We start from the raw sequence: 17,443 nt of genomic DNA, 5'->3' as shown, positions 1-17,443 counted from the left end.
TACATGCATTTTACAAGAACATAAACTTGATCATCCACTCCATCACTATAACTCCAACATATATATATATATATATATAAATTGTGTGGGATTATATGATGATATTAATCTTAGCTTTAGGAACAAGAACAAGAGGTTTCTCCATCCGCATGGCGATTCCATATTTCTCAGTCATGTCAATGTCGTTGAGATTCTTTCCTTGTGGAAGTGACCAATCGAAAGAATGGATTAAAGCAGCCACAATCAAAGGAATCTGCTTAGCAGCCATAGGCATTCCAGGACAAATTCTCCTTCCCGAGCCAAATGGAAAGTACTCAAAGTTATTCCCTTTGAAATCCAAGCTCGAGTTCAGAAACCTCTCGGGTTTGAACACCAACGGCTCTTCCCACAAACTGGGGTCTCGTCCGACGGCCCAAACGTTGACTAAAATCTGAGAGTCCTTTGGTATGGTGTAGTTCATGACTGTGCATGACTCAATAGCTCGGTGAGGAAGAAGAAGAGGCCCAACTGGGTGTAACCTTAAGATTTCTTTTATACAGGCTTGAAGATATGTCAACTTGGGAAGATCACACTCTTTCACAACATTATTTGGGCCAATTTCTTTTGCAAGTTCCTCTTGAACTATCTTCATGCATCTGGGGTTTTGTATTAGCTCTGCCATTGTCCATTCTACTATTGAGCTACTAGTTTCTGTTCCCGCACCAAAAAATTCCTGTCATACATATTATAAACACAATTAATAATTTATGGCTCTAAACTACTAGCTACGAATAATTATTAAGGGTTGCTCTTATTGAGAGAGACATTACGTACCATAAAAATCACATTTATGTCATCGGTGGAAAAGTCATTTTTAATGAGAGCATCAAGAAAATCAGGTGGGCATGGGGAGGTTTCAGAAGCTTTCCTTTCCTGGACGATTGCCTCCCAAAGCTGGCAACTCCTATCAAACAATTCCATGGACCTCTTTTGAAGATTCTGAAGATCAAAGGAACCCAAAATAGGATAAAAGTCAGATATATTTGGAGAAGAAGCAACGTCCGTTATCTTGTTCATGACCTCACAAAGCTCCCCTTTCAAGCTTTCTTGAGATTGGTCAATCATATCTTTGGAGACCAGAATATTTCCCATCATATTCAACACTGCACCAAAAGCAATCTCTCGAACTTTGACTGCCTTTCCTTGCATGTGTTTGGCCACGAACTTCACCGTTTCGTTGACTTTCTGGTCTCTTATCCAAGCTTGGGAGTTGATAGCTTTCGCAGAGAATAGCTCAGTTCGAGAGAAAGTACGCAAGTTCTTCCAACTTTCATTGCATTCATCGACCCAGCCGATGGTAGAATCGTAATTTTTCAGACACTTGGAGGGTGCAACATGAGGAACGAACCGAGCACAAAGATTTCGATCATGGGTCTTTAGAATGGCCATGGCTGCCGGCGGAGATGATCCGACGACGACGAGTTTGGTACCGAGTTTGAAGGAGAAAAGATCAGGGCCGTAGGTTTTGGCAAAGCGTGCTAAGGTCACTTGAGGATTGGGCCCTATTTGAAAAAGGTTGCCAACAATCGGCCATCGAAACGGGCCCGGTGGAATTGGTGGTGATTTAGATTTGAGTAAGTAGTGTTTGGAGAGAAGGAAAATTATAAGAGGAGGTAAGAGTATGAGAAGGGTCGTCGTCAATGGAATCATCATGAGAGTGATTTCTGGGAATGATATTAATGGAGACATCGTAGAATAATACAGATGAATGATCAATATTATTTGAATTTGAGTGAAGAAAATTGGTATCTGAATCGGCACCTTTATAGTAATAATAGAGAGTTAGTGTATATGCATGGTTTTTATTATACAAATCATTATAAAATATATTAACAATTATTTGCATAAGAATGTTGCTATATCAACTTATGCGACCAACGTCACATTAGGTCTCATGATACTTATTAAATTTAAATAAATTAAATAAGTAGGATCTACTATTAAATTCCACACATATATAAATATCCCACAAACTTTTGAGTATTAGTAGACAATTCTCTATAAATAAATATACATAGTTTATGCGCCATGCATGCATGCAATTATTGATGCAATTATTGAAGTAGGTATTAGGGTGTAAGAGGTGTTTCTTTGGGTAGTTAATTAGTGTAAGAGTAATATATATTTATATAATTAGATTATTATTTGAAATTGACAAGTTTAATCGTCAAATGAGATTCATGAAACGTGATAAGTCATGTGTGATAAACTTGTCCCCATTGCAAATAATAATCTAATCATATATATTTATTAGCTAAAGTTTAGTTAGTTTCAAAGTTATAAACATGTTTATTTAAATATATAATTATTTTTATTATTTTTAATTATTATATAATTTTTAAATAAATACATAATATCATAAAAATAAATAAAATATTTTTAATATAATATATGACATAAATGTATTAAAAATTAAGGCAACACATTGTTTATAATTTTAATAAAAACCAGTTCACTTTTTTCTTCTTCAATATATAATAAAATGAATTATAATTTTATAGTATAAATAAATATTTATATCTATAATCTTTACATATATGATATTTAAACACAATATTGACATATATATATTTATATGGCTACATGACATATATATAAATTACAATAATATTTAAAAATAAATTAATAATAGAATAAAATAAGAATAGAAAAAAGTCATAGTGTAGAGTAGTATACATGCATTAACTATTTTGAGTTTCTAATGCAACTCACAATGTCCTTTGATGAAGAAAAAGAACTCCAATCACTTGATAAAAAATAAATTATCATACAAATTTATAAGATAAAAAAATAATATGTATGACTTTATTATTTTAAATAAATATGATTTAATTATTTAAATTATCATAAAATATCTTAAAAATATTCTATTTTAATTAATTAATTAATTAATTTTTATTTAAATTTATGTTTGTTCTAGTTTTTGAATTTGACAGCGACAACAAGAGAATATATATATATTATATGTTTAATATAATATTGTACGCCCTGATTTTCCTACGGGCTGATTAGCAAGTCGAGCTACGGCCTAACCATGATTACCTCATGATCATCCCCAGGGACCGGAGCTTCTGTCGTAATGTCGTGCCTTATTAGCTCGAGGAATCCCCAAGAGCTCGCCTTCACTGCCCAAGGCCGGGGCAGGGATTCCAAAGGTCGAAGACCGAGCTAAGTATGAAGCTCATGATAAGAGCTTCATATGGGGGCTATGACCCTTCGTGAAGTCAACACACGCAAGGTAAACGTGCATATATCAGGCATCACGTGTCTGATATCCCCCTGACTTCTCGGACACGCAGCAGGAACGTGCGTATTCAGACACCCACGACTGGGTTGGGCTGTGCGGCCCATTACCTCCTTACCTATTGATTTGACCACACTTATGTGTCAGGTTTAGGAATTAATCATGAATGTCACAGAATTTATACGACAACTAAAGAAGGTCACGGGATGACCTTCTTACCAACTTCCAGGTGCCTTCTCCTATAAATATGAAGACCCTGGGAGTTGATAGGGGTTGGAAAAATAATCTCTTGTAAGAAATACTCTGTAATCAAATACTCAGTATAGATCAATAATATTGACTAGTGGAGTAGAAGGATTTTAACCTTCGAACCACTTAAAAACCGTGTCTTGAGTCACCTCTTTCAGCCTCTAAGATCATATATCTATTTCGGTTCACCTTTAGCACTAATCCCTTTCTCTTCTTCTCTTAATTACCTGTTGGCGAAGAACCGCGTCAACAGTTTGGTGCTTTCATTGAGAGCAAGTTCGATTAGTGCTGCTGCAAACATCCAACTATGGTGACTACTCGGTCCAGGCATGGTAACGAGACAGAACAACATGATGGGCAGGAGGCTCATCATACTACCATCCCTGATGAACAAGTTCCTGAAGTCCAGCAGCGGCCAGGAAAACAGCCGGTGGGCCAAGATGATACTGGTAGTTCGGTGCCTCGGCCACCTAATCCGAACCCACGTTATTATACGGCGGTGGAAATGGAGAACGCTCAACTGAGGAGTCAATTAGCAACAGCTAGCCAGCAAATCCAGGATATCCTGGCCCGATTACCCCCTCTCACAACCGACGTTAACGTTGGAGAGAGGCAAGGCGAGGCTCCTAAGTCTCGCCGGGGTAACCGGTCCAGGCATAGCCGTTCGGATAGGCCTCCGGCAGTCACCTCCACCCCTTCATCACGCCATCGAGAGGCAAAATTCGAGGGAATGCCTAGGGCCGGACAACAGCAATACAGCCGTTCGGTCAGGACGTCAACTCCTAGCTCTCAACCATCCTCGAGAACGCCCAGGGGAGCTCGAGGAAATTATCGAAGGAGATCCAGGGAAGGGTCGCGACGTCAGCCCGTCCGCGACGACCGCCCTGCGCCTCGTCCAGATCGCCCGACGCGGGACCAGCAGGTTGGCAGGGCCGAAAGGCCCCCACCAAACTTGATCCGTCCAGACAGAACCAGGATCGCCTCCCCAGTCAGGCATCCTCCATCTCCGATCAGATATCCATCTCCTCGTTGGCCCGTCCGGGACATCCCAGCCTATGGGAGTATTAGGAGAAACCCGCCATCAGCTGGACCTTCCCGACGTAGCAGGGCGCCAGGGGAAAGCTCAGGTCGTCACCACGAAAGGCTGACTCCAAGCCTATCCAGCAGGAGCCACTGGACTGGCAGTCGCCGGAGTGATCTCTCCGGGGGAGACCTGCGCCAGCGGTTAAGTTCGGCACAAAGTCATCAGACCACCCAGGGAGGTGACCTGCGAGATCGCCTCAACTCTCATAGAGGGGACCGAGCAGGATATGGAGGCCAGGCTCGTTCAGGGGGGGTTCTGTCCGAAGTACGCAACGGAGGGAATGTCCCAAATAACCTATCTCAAGATAGGAGGGGCAATAACCCACCAAATGTGTACAATGGATTCGGAGCTATTGAACAGCCCCGGAATAACCAAGGACATCAGGACCAAACCCTCGAGCGCCTGACTCAGATGGAGGAGCTGATGAGGAAGCTCCTATCAAAAAAAGAAAAAGACGAATATGATTCGGGAGACGAGATGGAACTTTTCGCCCCCAACATAGCAGCGACGGCATACCCATCTGGTTTCCGTATGCCTCACTTGTCGAAGTTCAATGGGGACGGAGACCCGTCGAACCATTTAGGGATGTTCAACACCTTAACGATGGCCCATAACATTGGCCCGGAGCTGCGATGCTTAATCTTCCCTTCCACACTAACTGGACCTGCCAGACAGTGGTTCAAGCAAAGTAAAAGACAGTCAATCAGTTCCTGGAAGACCTTCTCAGTCGACTTCAAAAGGGCATTCCGAGCCTCCCAGGCCGCCCGTGTTCAGGCCGACTCCCTGGCTAACGTGAGACAGCAGCTCGATGAGACTTTGAAGGCCTACCTGAGCAGATTTGCGAACGTCGCTGCTCAGGCTAGAGACGCGGATGATAGTTCCAAGCTCATGGCCATGAGAACTGGAATCCTTGTCGGAGGAGACCTATGGAAGGATATATAGAGGAAGGGAGTCAGCTCGGTCAACGAATTCCTTAACAGGGCCCAAGAATGGATAAACTTGGAAGAAGCCGAAGCCTCAGCTGCGGGAACCAGCCAGGTTCCCGATCAGCCCGCGGGAGTAGGGACGGAGATCGTGGCAGCGAGCCCACGCCTCACACAGAGCAACCAACCCGGTGGAGGCAAAAGAAAGGGCAATGGCGAAAATAGTCAACACGGCCAAAAGAAGAATAAGTCCGTAGATAAGTTTAAGCCCGTTTTCACGACGTATACCGAGCTCACCCAGTCCAGGGAGAGTATCTTCCTGGCCAACTCTACTCGGGTCCCCTGGAAGAGGCCAGAGCCATTGAAGCCCCACAAGGGAAAGAGAGACACTTCCAAATTTTGCCGTTTTCGTAATGATGTCGGCCACAATACTGATGATTGTAGGCATTTGAAAGATGAGATCGAGACTCTCATCCGAGCCGGCCCCTTGGCTCAATACTCGCGGAACAGGGTTCCAGCGAGTCGGCTTGCTCCAGAAGCCCCAGCCAGTCAGCCCGGGTCTCGGGTAGATCAGGATGTCCCTCCCCCCGTGGTCGGAGGAGAGATATCCACCATCTCTGGAGGTCCGCACATGGCTGGCATGAGCAGAGGTGCCCAGAAGAGATATGTGAATGAACTAAAGGCTCACAACGGAGTGGAGTTCGTCCCGGAGCAACGCCGGTCAAAGCAGCAGCGATTGGAGAGGCAACCAATCATTTTTACGGAGGAAGATGTAGGCCATGTCCAGTTCCCTCACAATGACCCCTTGGTTGTAGCAGTCCAGCTCGCCAACCGGAGAGTGAGGAGGGTACTGATAGACAACGGGAGTTCGGTGAACCTCCTATTCTGATCCACCTTAGAGAAGATGGGTTTGACCGTCGCCGAGCTAAAGGCAACCTCCATGATGCTGTATGGTTTTTCGGGAGAAGGATCAGCGGTGATAGGGACGATCGAGCTGGTGATCACCCTAGGGGAAGAATCTCGGACAGTCTCCAAACTACTCGAGTTTGTGGTCATAGACTACTTCGCTGCTTACAACGCCATTTTGGGCCGACCTACGCTCATAGCTTTCGAGGCCATCACTTCCATTCGACACCTCGCCATGAAGTTCCCTACCTCAACAGGAATCTGCACTATCCAGGGCGATCAGCTCGCTGCCAGGGAATGCTACAGCATTTCCATGAAGGGAAAATCTAAACCCGGGCAGCTGGCTATGGCCATTCTGGATGAAGAGGAATCTCAGGAACCCTCAGCGGACCCTGAGATTGAAAAACCTCAAAACGCCAAAGGGGGAAATGTCGCTTTAAATGAGGATATTGACCCCCGAGTAGGCGAAGACAGATCCGAGCTCCAGGCTATTGAGGAGCTCGAGGAAGTGAACCTTGATCCACAAAATCCATTGCGGATGGTCAAGCTCGGGAAAAATCTCTGCGGCAAGAAGAAGGCGGAGCTGACTACGTTTCTGCGGGCTAACTTAGACGTATTTGCCTGGTCCCACGAGGACATGGTGGGGATTAGCCCGAGTGTCATCATGCACACGCTTCATCTGGACAAAAGCATTCCCGCCAAGTCTCAGAAGCAAAGATGTTTAGGAACAACCCGGGCTGAAGCCCTAGAAGAAGAAGTAGCCCGGCTAAAAAAATGTGGCTTTATCCGCGAAGCCAAGTTTCTAATTTGGGTCGCCAAAACCGTGCTAGTTCCAAAGCCCAACGGAAAATGGCGAACCTGCATTGACTTCTCCGACCTGAATAAAGCCTGCCCCAAGGATTGTTTTCCATTGCCAAGGATTGACCAGCTGGTGGATGCCACGGCAGGGCACGAGCTCATGTCCTTTATGGACGCGTACTCAGGCTACAATCAGATCGCGATGAATCCGGCGGACCAAGAACACACCAGCTTCATGACCCCGACTAATGTCTATTGCTATGAGGTCATGCCGTTCGGACTGAAGAACGCCGGAGCTACCTACCAAAGGCTAGTAAATAGAATGTTCGTGGACCAAATCGGTAAAAACATGGAAGTGTACATTGATGACATGCTAGTCAAGTCAAAGACTGTCGATAACCATGTTTCCGACCTGGAAGAATGTTTTAAAATACTACGAGAATACGGCATGAGGCTCAATCCCTAGAAATGCACTTTTGGAGTCGCATCAGGGAAGTTCCTGGGGTTCATAGTCAATACCCGAGGAATCGAGGCAAACCCCAGTAAGATCAGGTCTCTGCTCGAGCTTCCTTCGCCCAGGTCGCGGAAAGATGTCCAAGGCTTAACAGGAAGAGTGGCGACACTCAACCGGTTTATCTCCAAGTCAACCGATAAGTGTTTGCCCTTCTACAACCTGCTCCGAGAAAACAAGAAGTTTGAATGGACAGTAGAATGCGAAAGCGCATTCCTCGATCTGAAGGCACATCTGGCTGAACCGCCTGTGCTATCCAAGCCCAAGGCAGGCGAGCCTCTTTTTCTCTACCTGGCTGTCACTGAGGATGCAGCTAGTGCCATACTAGTATGAGAAGAGGACCAAGTTCAAAAGCCAGTCTACTACATCAGCAAGAGACTCCTCGGAGCAGAATCACGATATCCACTGATGGAAAAATTGGCGTTCTGCCTAATCACAGCCTCGCGTAAGCTCAGGCCGTACTTCCAATCTCACTCAATACACGTCATGACCGATCAGCCTCTAAGGCAGGTTTTGCAAAAACCTGAAGCATCGGGACGTTTGTTAAAATGGGCGGTCGAACTCAGTCAGTTCGAGATTTTCTACACTCCACGAACTGCTATAAAAAGTCAGGCCCTCGCCGATTTTGTGGCAGAATGCACAGGATTCTAGGAGGATCCAGCAGAGGGCTCACCCCAGGTCACCTCGCCCCAATCGTTGTGGAGGATCTTTGTGGATGGTTCTTCCAACGAGAACGACTCCAGGGCCGGAATCATTCTGATATCCCCCGAGGGACATAGATTCCACTCGGCGCTAAGGTTCGGGTTTAAGGCCTCCAACAACGAGGCAGAGTACGAAGCTTTGCTGGCCGGGCTGAGGATAGCAAAGGAGTTAAAGGCGAGCTCTGTCCAGTTCTTCAGTGACTCCCAGATCGTGGTAAACTAGGTTCTGGGCGAGTATCAGGCGCGGGGACCCAAGATGGCCACCTATCTGGCAAAGGTGAAAGCTGATCTATCCGCATTTGAGCGAGGATCGATCGAACAGATACCCCAGGAATAGAACGCTAATGCAGATGCTCTTGCCAAGCTCGCCACCTCGGGAGAGACGGAGACCTTGGGGTTGGTGCCAATAGAATTCTTGGAAAAACCAAGTATAGAAGGAGACCGGGCTTAGGTCGAGATGGTCGACGCCAGGTCGACCTGGATGACCCCCATTCTTGAATATCTCGTCGAGGGCAAGCTGCCTGAAGGACGTAATGATGCACGGCGAATCCTGTATCAAGCTCCGAGATATGCGATAGTCGATGGAGTGTTGTACCAATGTGGGGAATCCCTACCTCTCCTCCGGTGCGTTCTTCCAAGTGAAGCGAAGGCCATCCTGTAGGAAGTTCACAAAGGATTCTGCGAAGACCACGCCGGGGGGCAGAGCTTGGCCTTAAAGGTTCTCAGGCAAGGGTATTACTGGCCAACTCTATCCAAAGACTCGATCTCGTATGTGAAGAAGTGAGACAAGTGCCAGCGATTCGCTGCAGTTGCCCGAGCTCCTCCAGTCGAGCTAAAGATGATCTCGTCCCCATGGCCGTTTGCCATTTGGGGGATAGACTTGGTTGGCGCCCTCCCCACTGGAAAAGGCGGGGTGCTGATAACTCTACAAAATAAAGTTATTTTACCACTTTTTATGTGCTAATTGTTGCTTAATCCTTGAGTTTTAATTGATTTATTAAGTTTTTAAGTAATTTTGAATTTATTAGGTTTATTTTAATTTTATAGATTTTTGTGTATTTTTATTATTACATTATTGTAAAATGTTATGGCTTAATTATTTAAAATTAATATTGTTAAGTTAGGAGTAAAAAGATGCAATTTTGAGCTTAAATGTTTAAGTAAATTAAATTTTAATTAATATTTTCATTGAACTTTTGTTGTATATTTCATTATTGAAAATATCTAGTTTTAATTTAATTTATGTTTGTTTTATAGGGAATTGTTTTGTATGTTATTTGCTCTTGAAAAGCAAGAAGAATGGTGGAAAAAAATGGCATTTATGTAAAGAAAAATCAAGGAAAGTGGCATTTTTCTCCTCTTGCCACTCTCTGCCCAGGCCCGTTACAGCCCTCTCAGCCCGTGGCCCATCTCCTTCCTGCCAAGTGCTTCCTTCAGCCTCCAATCTCCCAGCCGCATGAAGAGTCTTCAGCATATCTCAACAGCCACCTGTCACACGCCTAGCGCGCAACCTGTCCCTGCCACCACTTCATCAACTAGCATAATGCACCAACCTCCAAAGCAGCTCCAACGCCTGCTTATCATCAGCCATCCAGCCCCAACGTGGGCCAGCCTAGGCCCAAGTGCTGCATTTCTCCACCAGCCGTGCCTCTCATCACTTCCTGGGCCGCCCATTGCATTCAGCCCAAGCCCATTTCGGCCAGCCTAGACCAAGCACCAAACAACCACCAAAAAGACCCAAAAATCACATTTTCATTTCCAATATTTTTCACTCAAATATCAATTCACTTTTCCCTATTTTTCTTACCTAAATAAACATTCCTAATTTATTTTTTTACCCTAGCTTTTCACTAATCTTTTACCCAACCAAACATTTCATCTTTCCAATACCCTTACACTTACTCTATTTATCCTACCACTTCCCAACAAAATTAAATTAATCAATTTATTTATTTTAATTTGATTAATTTAATCTCCACATTTTGCCTATAAATAGAGTCTTGTAAGACCATTTGGGGAGCTCTTCTTCTTCATCTTTTTTTCAACATCTTCTACACATATTTTTCTCTCTTTTCTCTACCATTTTCATCTTTTGAAGAGCATGTCAAGTATGTTATTTTGTAATTTTTATTTCAATCTAGTTATGAGCTTCTAATCTTTTTCAAAGGTTATTAAGATGATGATGAAGCAAAATGTAACTAGATAGTATTTTTTTTATTGTATGTTGATTTCCCATTTGTGTAACATTGTTTATGGATTTTTCTATCAAAGATATGCATTTTTCATCTATTATTGAGTGTTAAAGAATATTACACTTAGTTCTTCATTATGCAAAAAATATGATATTCTTTGATTAAATGTTTTTCATTAAATTGTTCACATCTAATTCTTAGAACATAAGTATCATATTTTGCCTAAACATAATCTCTTTGATTTTTTGTAGTTTCATTAGATTGTAACACAACTAATGCTTAGAAATTATATCTTATATAAGTGAATAAAAATCCTACATTTTTGAAAGAGTAACTTGTACTTGAATAGAAAATATATTTTGAAAAAAAATATATAGTGTGATTTATTTCAACTATATCAAAACTTGGGAATCAATGTACTTATAAATACTATTGAACTTGCATTTTGTGGATTCTAACATCTTAATAATCTTATTTTACTTATCTCATTTGAAAACCATTTTTCTATTTAATCATTAATCTTTTTATTACTTGTCTTTTATTTTTCTAAAACAAATTCTCATCAAGTATTTGGAACTAGGTTAGAATATTTTTGCTTTGTTTGAAATAGTTTCTTTTGATGTTAGTCAAATCCCATGGGTTCGACCTCGTACTTACATGAACATTATATTCCGAAACGATTCGTGCACTTGCGAGTTTAAATATTAAAACACCCTCTTTTGGGATCAACAGGTGCGTTACGCCATGGTAGCCATCGACTACTTTACTAAGTGGGTTGAGGCAGAGCCGTTGGCAACGATAACGTCCAAAAAGGTGCTTGACTTCGTGGTTAAAAGCATCATCTGTCGGTTCAGCCTGCCCAAGAAGATCGTCTCCGACAACGGCACTTAGTTCGACAGCGACCTGTTCACTGAGTTCTATGAAAGACATGGGATTGTAAAAAGTTTCTCCTCTGTGGCCTATCCTCAGGCTAATGGCCAGGTCGAAGCTGTCAATAAGACCCTAAAGGCGAGCCTCAAGAAAAGATTAGATGAAGCAAAGGGGGTCTGGCCAGAACAGCTCCCCCAGGTCCTATGGGCATACCAGACCTCGCATCGAACTCCTACGGGTCATACTCCCTTTTCCCTAACCTTTGGGAGTGAGGCAGTCCTCCCCGTGGAGATAAAGGTTCTTTCGCATAGAGTCCAGTCTTACGACCAGGATTGAAACCATGAGCTCCTGTGCCATTCCCTCGATCTGGTTGAGGAGAGGCGAGAGGATTCGCAACTCCAGCTCGCCCATTATCAGCAGAAAATCACTCGCTACTTCAACACCAAGGTCAAAAAACGCGCCTTTAGCTTGGGCGACTTGGTCCTGAGGAGAATTTTCCTCACCGGAAAAGATCCCAAAGATGGAGTTTTGGGACCGAACTGGGAAGGACCATACCAGGTCATCGAAGTCATCAAGGAAGGAACTTATAAGTTAGCTCGACTTGATGGAAGGGCGGTCCCGCAGACTTGGAACGCCGTCCACTTAAAGAAATATTATCAATGATCCACTTGTAAGGCCTGGAAGGCCACTTTTTATGTATCAATGAAAATCAGCTTTTTACGCATATTTGCAAGTGTAATCTTAAAGTAACCACGAAAGACCCTTTCCCAGTAACTTGGGGGGCATATGGTACCTGGATATAACCAGGTCTCCTTAAGGACTTAGATGTTGATTCTTATCGATTGACCGCTGTTTTCTTAAAAACGCGAGATATTGATAAGGGTTAACGCTGACTAAGTCCTATCCTGGTTTTAACCGGGTCATAAAACTTAGAAGTTGATTTAAATCTATTGATCGTTGTTCTTCTTAAAGAGCTCGAGATATAGATAAAAGTTAACACGAACTAAGTTTTCAAAATAAGTTCCTGGTTTTAACTGGGTCATAAAACTTAAAAGTTGATTTAAATCTATTGATCGTTGTTCTTCTTAAAGAGCTCGAGATATAGATAAAAGTTAACACGAACTAAGTTTTCAAAATAAGTTCATGGTTTTAACCGGGTCATAAAACTTAGAAGTTGATTTAAATCTATTGATCGTGTTCTTCTTAAAGAGCTCGAGATATAGATAAAAGTTAACACGAACTAAGTTTTCAAAATAAATTCCTGGTTTTAACCGGGTCATAAAACTTAGAAGTTAATTTAAATCTATTGATCGTTGTTCTTCTTAAAGAGCTCGAGATATGGATAAATGTTAACGCGAACTAAGTTTTCAAAATAAGTTCCTGGTTTTAACCAGGTCAAAGAACTTAGAAGTTAATTTAAATCTATCGATCGATGTTCTTCCTAAAGAGCTCGAGATATGGATAAATGTTAACGCGAACTAAGTTTTTCAAAAAATTGTAACCAAAATGCTTAAAGGCATGAAAAAGCGTAAGTTAAAAACGTCAAAGCAAATTGTCTCGAGGTGAAAACACATCATGCAAAGGTTACATAAAAAAAATAATACTTAAAAAAAATTCAAGGGCAAAAGAGAAAAAACGCCCTAAGCTCCGTCAGATGGCCCCTTGGAGGTCGCTGTCTCACCCTGCTCCGCCGCGCCAGAGCCTTCCCCAGTCTCCGAAGGCGGCACCTCTTTCTCAAGGTGAGCTTGGTACTTCACCAGCAAGCGCGCCCAAAGACTTGGTGACATGAAAGAAAAGTCAGCCTCCGGATTGTAGGCCCAGCAGTGATAGAACAGATCTTCCATGGACTGCTCCGAAGTGGTCCGTTCGGCCTCCAGGGCGGCCTGGGCAGCCTGGATCTCAGTCTTCGCAGCCTCGAGGTCTGTCCACGAGGTGGCAAGAGAGGTCTCGAGCTCTTGGAACTTTGAGCGGGTCTTCTCCAACTCGGTCTTCGAGGTCGCCAGGGCATCTTTAGTCGCCTTAGCCTCCTGAAGACAGGCCTGGTGCTCAATCCTCATATCCTTGAGTTGAGTTTTGGCCCTGACGATGCTCCGGTGAAGAGCGACAACGCCCTGCGAGAAATGAAAGATAAATTACCTTAGAGGAAAAATAGGGCAACGTGTAAGGGTAAAAGCTTTAAGAGAACAGGGCAGCTTACTGTTAGGGTCATGCCCATTGAAGACTCCATTACGCCAACCGGGCTCATTGTCTCAATGGCCCGGAGCTCCTTCTCGGTGAATTTGTATATATGGCTGACGGCGTAGTTCGCCGACTCATACACCGTCCCCCGGAAGGCCTCTGGGATCTTCTCCAGATCCTGGGGATTGACTGGGATGCATACATCGGAGGCCACCACGGCCAAAGTCCTGAGCTCCGTTCCTGCGTCCTGGGTGGCGGCTAGAGCTCGCGGAGGTGGTGGAGGCATTTGGCCTGCTCCTGTAGCAGGGAGAATCGCTCCCGCGACCTGGTCTACCGGGGTTTTCTCCTTCTCCTTTGCCGGAGACTTGGTGGAGACCCCAGCGGCGCTCTTGGACCCCCGGAGCCTTTTTAGTCTTGGCCCGGCTGAGGGGTTCCCCCCGAAGACTGCGCCTCGCAAGCTCTCCTCGGGCCGAGACATCTCTTCTGTCAAAATAAAAACATGGTTAATACAAAATAGCAACCATACAGAGACAAAGACAAATGGTTAAAGGTAAAAAGTAGGCGAATACTAAGGGAGCCCTACCCCCCGAGCTGGAAAAAGAACCTAAGACGATTACTTCCCGAACTGGCGCAATTTCTGGGTCCGGGTCTGACTCAGGGCTAGATTCTCCTACGTACTGCCTAAGCCCCGGAGCTAAGATACCCCTCCGGAGGGATGGCCATGAACGGAGGTTGGTCCCATACTCCTCGAATAGGATCGACCTAAAGGCTAGGGTGTTATCTACTACTACGGTACCCTTAGGTCGACTATCCTGGTAGTCCAACACGAGCCGATCGACGCAGTGGAGCAGGGTTGTGTCCAGTTCCGGATCGCTTCGGTGACGATGGATGAGCTGTCGGGGGTTGAATCTAGTTAGCCGGGGGTTGGCAATGGCCCTATCTAAGTTCCTAAATATGTAAAGGTTACCTTGGCCCGAGGGACCCGCGGCTGCTCCGGACTGGATCCTCTCTTCGTCTGTTATCTGGACGACCTCCAGCGCCCGCTTCCTGCTCCTCACAAGTGGAGTCTCGTCCTCCTCGTCCTCATCCACCGCGACCTCCCCCACGGTAATGGGCATCAAGGAGCGAGCTGGGGGAGGCCCCTGAGGCCTCCTTAGATTCAAAGTCTGATTTGGGAAAATCAGCTTACAAAACACCATCGTCTCGTCCGTCACGAGCACCTGGTAGTCCTTCTCACTGAGGAGCAAGCCCGCCAGTGTCTCGTATTGGGCCCCGACGGTCACAGATTTCTCTGTCCTCGCGAAGATGGCTGCAAGATTAGTCTAAGTCAGAACGAGGTACGGGAGGAGCTAAAATGACACTTAAAGTACGAGCTAAGGTCGGAGAAAACTTACGAGGACGATTGAAGTAGTGATGCTCGCAATTCCGGAACCCAGTTGACATGAAAAACTGGTCCTTAAAATCATTAGGGTGGCTAGGCAGCTCGATGACCGCCGCCGTATTGGGAAACAGGGTTAGATAGTAAAACCCGTCACCTCGCCCCCGCTGGTCCGGGCTGGCTTTGAGGCAGAAGAAATATAAAATGTCTGCAGGAGTGGGGACCTCCCACTCGTGCTTCTGGAACAAATACCTCAACCCTGCCAGCAGACGGTAGGAGTTGGGGGGGAGCTGAAACGGGGCCAACCCCACGTAGTTGAGGAAATCAGCAAAATACTGATCTAGGGGAAGGAAGGCTCCTGCCTTAAAGTGTTCACTGCTCCAGGCCGCGAACGACTCCTCGAGCTGCACACAGCTCCGCTCGCCATCTGAAGCAGGTCGAGCCACTACGGATGCTTTCCCCAGGGCGATGTTGTGGGAAAAAAAGATTTTGTTAATCTTCACCTGGTCGGTGATCTTTGAGATGATCCTCTCCGCCTCAAAGAATGCGTCAGGAGCCACCTCGACCTCTTTCTCCACTGCCGGCCCGAAGTGGGGGATCAGGGAGTCAGGCATCGCCGCCTTTCCTCTGTCCTGCTGGGAGGCCGAGCTTCTGACGTTCTTCTGGGGGAGATTCCTCTTTGGAGCCATTCGGTCGCCTAACGAAAAAAGAAAACATTTCAGAAAAAGGCGACCCAAGCATGAAGAAAAAGCAATTATTATTTGCACGAGCTGAGGTAAGCCCAGCCCGTGGAGAGTGGGACCACGTGGTTCGATGAACACGCGCCTGTGCCCCCAATAGATCCCCGATTCCTCGGGATTCATGTGTCAGGGGGGTCAGGATAGAATTTTCCTTGGGGGGAAAGTTTCAGTAGGCAAAAAATTGCAAAACCGCATGTGAGGTGTGTTCCCTAAGCTACCCGGTTTTGCACCCAAAATTATCAAAGCTCCTACCCATAAAATTTTCCCCAGAAAAAGCATCCTAAAACCCATACTCTAAAATGGTTTCCTACAGCAAAGATACCCTAGCCTAAAAAGGGCTTTCACCCTCCGTATCCACAAAACCCAGTGAAACCTTGCATGTGGCTACAGTAAAAATTTTACCTATGCTACAGTGGCATATATTCTCAAAATCCACATGGTCAGGAAACTTACCGTGTGTAGCTGGGAGGTGGATGGAGGTGTCGCCTTAGTAAAAGCTTCGTCGAGGTATTGGCTTCCAAAGCTTCGAAGAAATCCGTGCGCCTAAGCTTCTTGAACGCGGAAGATGGCAGTAACAGAGTAGAGGGTTTGTTCTTCCGAGATAAAGAGAGGAGATGAAGAGGAGTTTGAAAATTTTCAAATGAAAGGGTGGCCCATGCGTAGGGTGGCCACCCCTTTTTTATATGCGTAAAGGATCACGTGTAGAGGGCCGTTGGATGGCCCTGATGAGGGATCCGAGGCCCTCCACTCGAAATACGAAACGACGGCTGGGCATAGGCTAGGCCATTAAATGCGGTTCTCGTAAGACGTACCGTCACCACCCACGATGTTCTACGTATCAGGCGCCTGCGTAAAAAGTGGAATACGAAGAGTTCATGGGGAAGTCTAAAAGCCCCAACTGTGGTCTGATATACGACGTGATATACCACGAGCAGGAGCTTAAGGGCAGATGTACGCCCTGATTTTCCCACGGGCTGATTAGCAAGTCGAGCTGCGGCCTAACCATGATTACCTCATGATCACCCCCAGGGACCGGAGCTTCTGTTGTAATGTCGTGCCTTCTTAGCTCGAGGAATCCCCAAGAGCTCGCCTTCACTGCCCAAGGCCGGGGCAGGGATTCCGAAGGTCGAAGACCGAGCTAAGTATGAAGCTCGTGATACGAGCTTCATATGGGGGCTATGACCCTTCGTGAAGTCAACACACGCAAGGTAAACGTGCATATATCAGGCATCACGTGTCTGATATCCCCCTGACTTCTTGGACACGCAGCAGGAACGTGCGTATTCAGACACCCACGACTGGGTTGGGCCGTGCGGCCCATTACCTCCTTACCTATTGATTTGACCACACTTATGTGTCAGGTTTAGGAATTAATCATGAATGTCACAGAATTGATACGACAACTAAAGAAGGTCACGGGATGACCTTCTTACCAACTTCCAGGTGCCTTCTCCTATAAATATGGAGACCCTGGGAGTTGATAGGGATTGGAAAAATAATCTCTTGTAAGAAATACTCTGTAATCAAATACTCAGTATAGATCAATAATATTGACTAGTGGAGTAGAAGGATTTTAACCTTCGAACCACTTAAAAACCGTGTCTTGAGTCACCTCTTTCAGCCTCTAAGA

General features: G+C 45.1%; 1 protein-coding gene across 1 annotated transcript; it reads right to left on the bottom strand.

The window, feature by feature from the left end:
* LOC133780051 (probable (S)-N-methylcoclaurine 3'-hydroxylase isozyme 2) lies at window positions 1–1,728 on the bottom strand. The gene is made up of 2 exons (XM_062219931.1): window positions 814–1,728; window positions 1–712 (listed from the first exon to the last, which is right to left on the bottom strand). Exons 1-2 carry the CDS (start codon window positions 1,726–1,728, stop codon window positions 92–94), a joined length of 1,536 nt encoding a protein of 511 aa, XP_062075915.1. The 3' UTR covers window positions 1–91.
* Window positions 1,729–17,443: the final 15,715 nt, after the last annotated feature.

Source organism: Humulus lupulus, chromosome 5 (genome assembly GCF_963169125.1).
Source record: "Humulus lupulus chromosome 5, drHumLupu1.1, whole genome shotgun sequence".
NCBI classification, from domain to species: Eukaryota; Viridiplantae; Streptophyta; class Magnoliopsida; order Rosales; family Cannabaceae; genus Humulus; species Humulus lupulus.
This window is presented reverse-complemented; position numbering and strand designations above follow the sequence as displayed.

Excerpts from the sequence above, each read along its gene's own strand:
- LOC133780051 (XM_062219931.1), bottom strand. The coding sequence starts at position 1,728 with ATGTCTCCATTAATATCATTCCCAGAAATCACTCTCATGATGATTCCA. Across the intron at positions 713-813 it reads ACATAAATGTGATTTTTATG|GAATTTTTTGGTGCGGGAAC; the intron begins GTACGTAATGTC and ends TATGTATGACAG.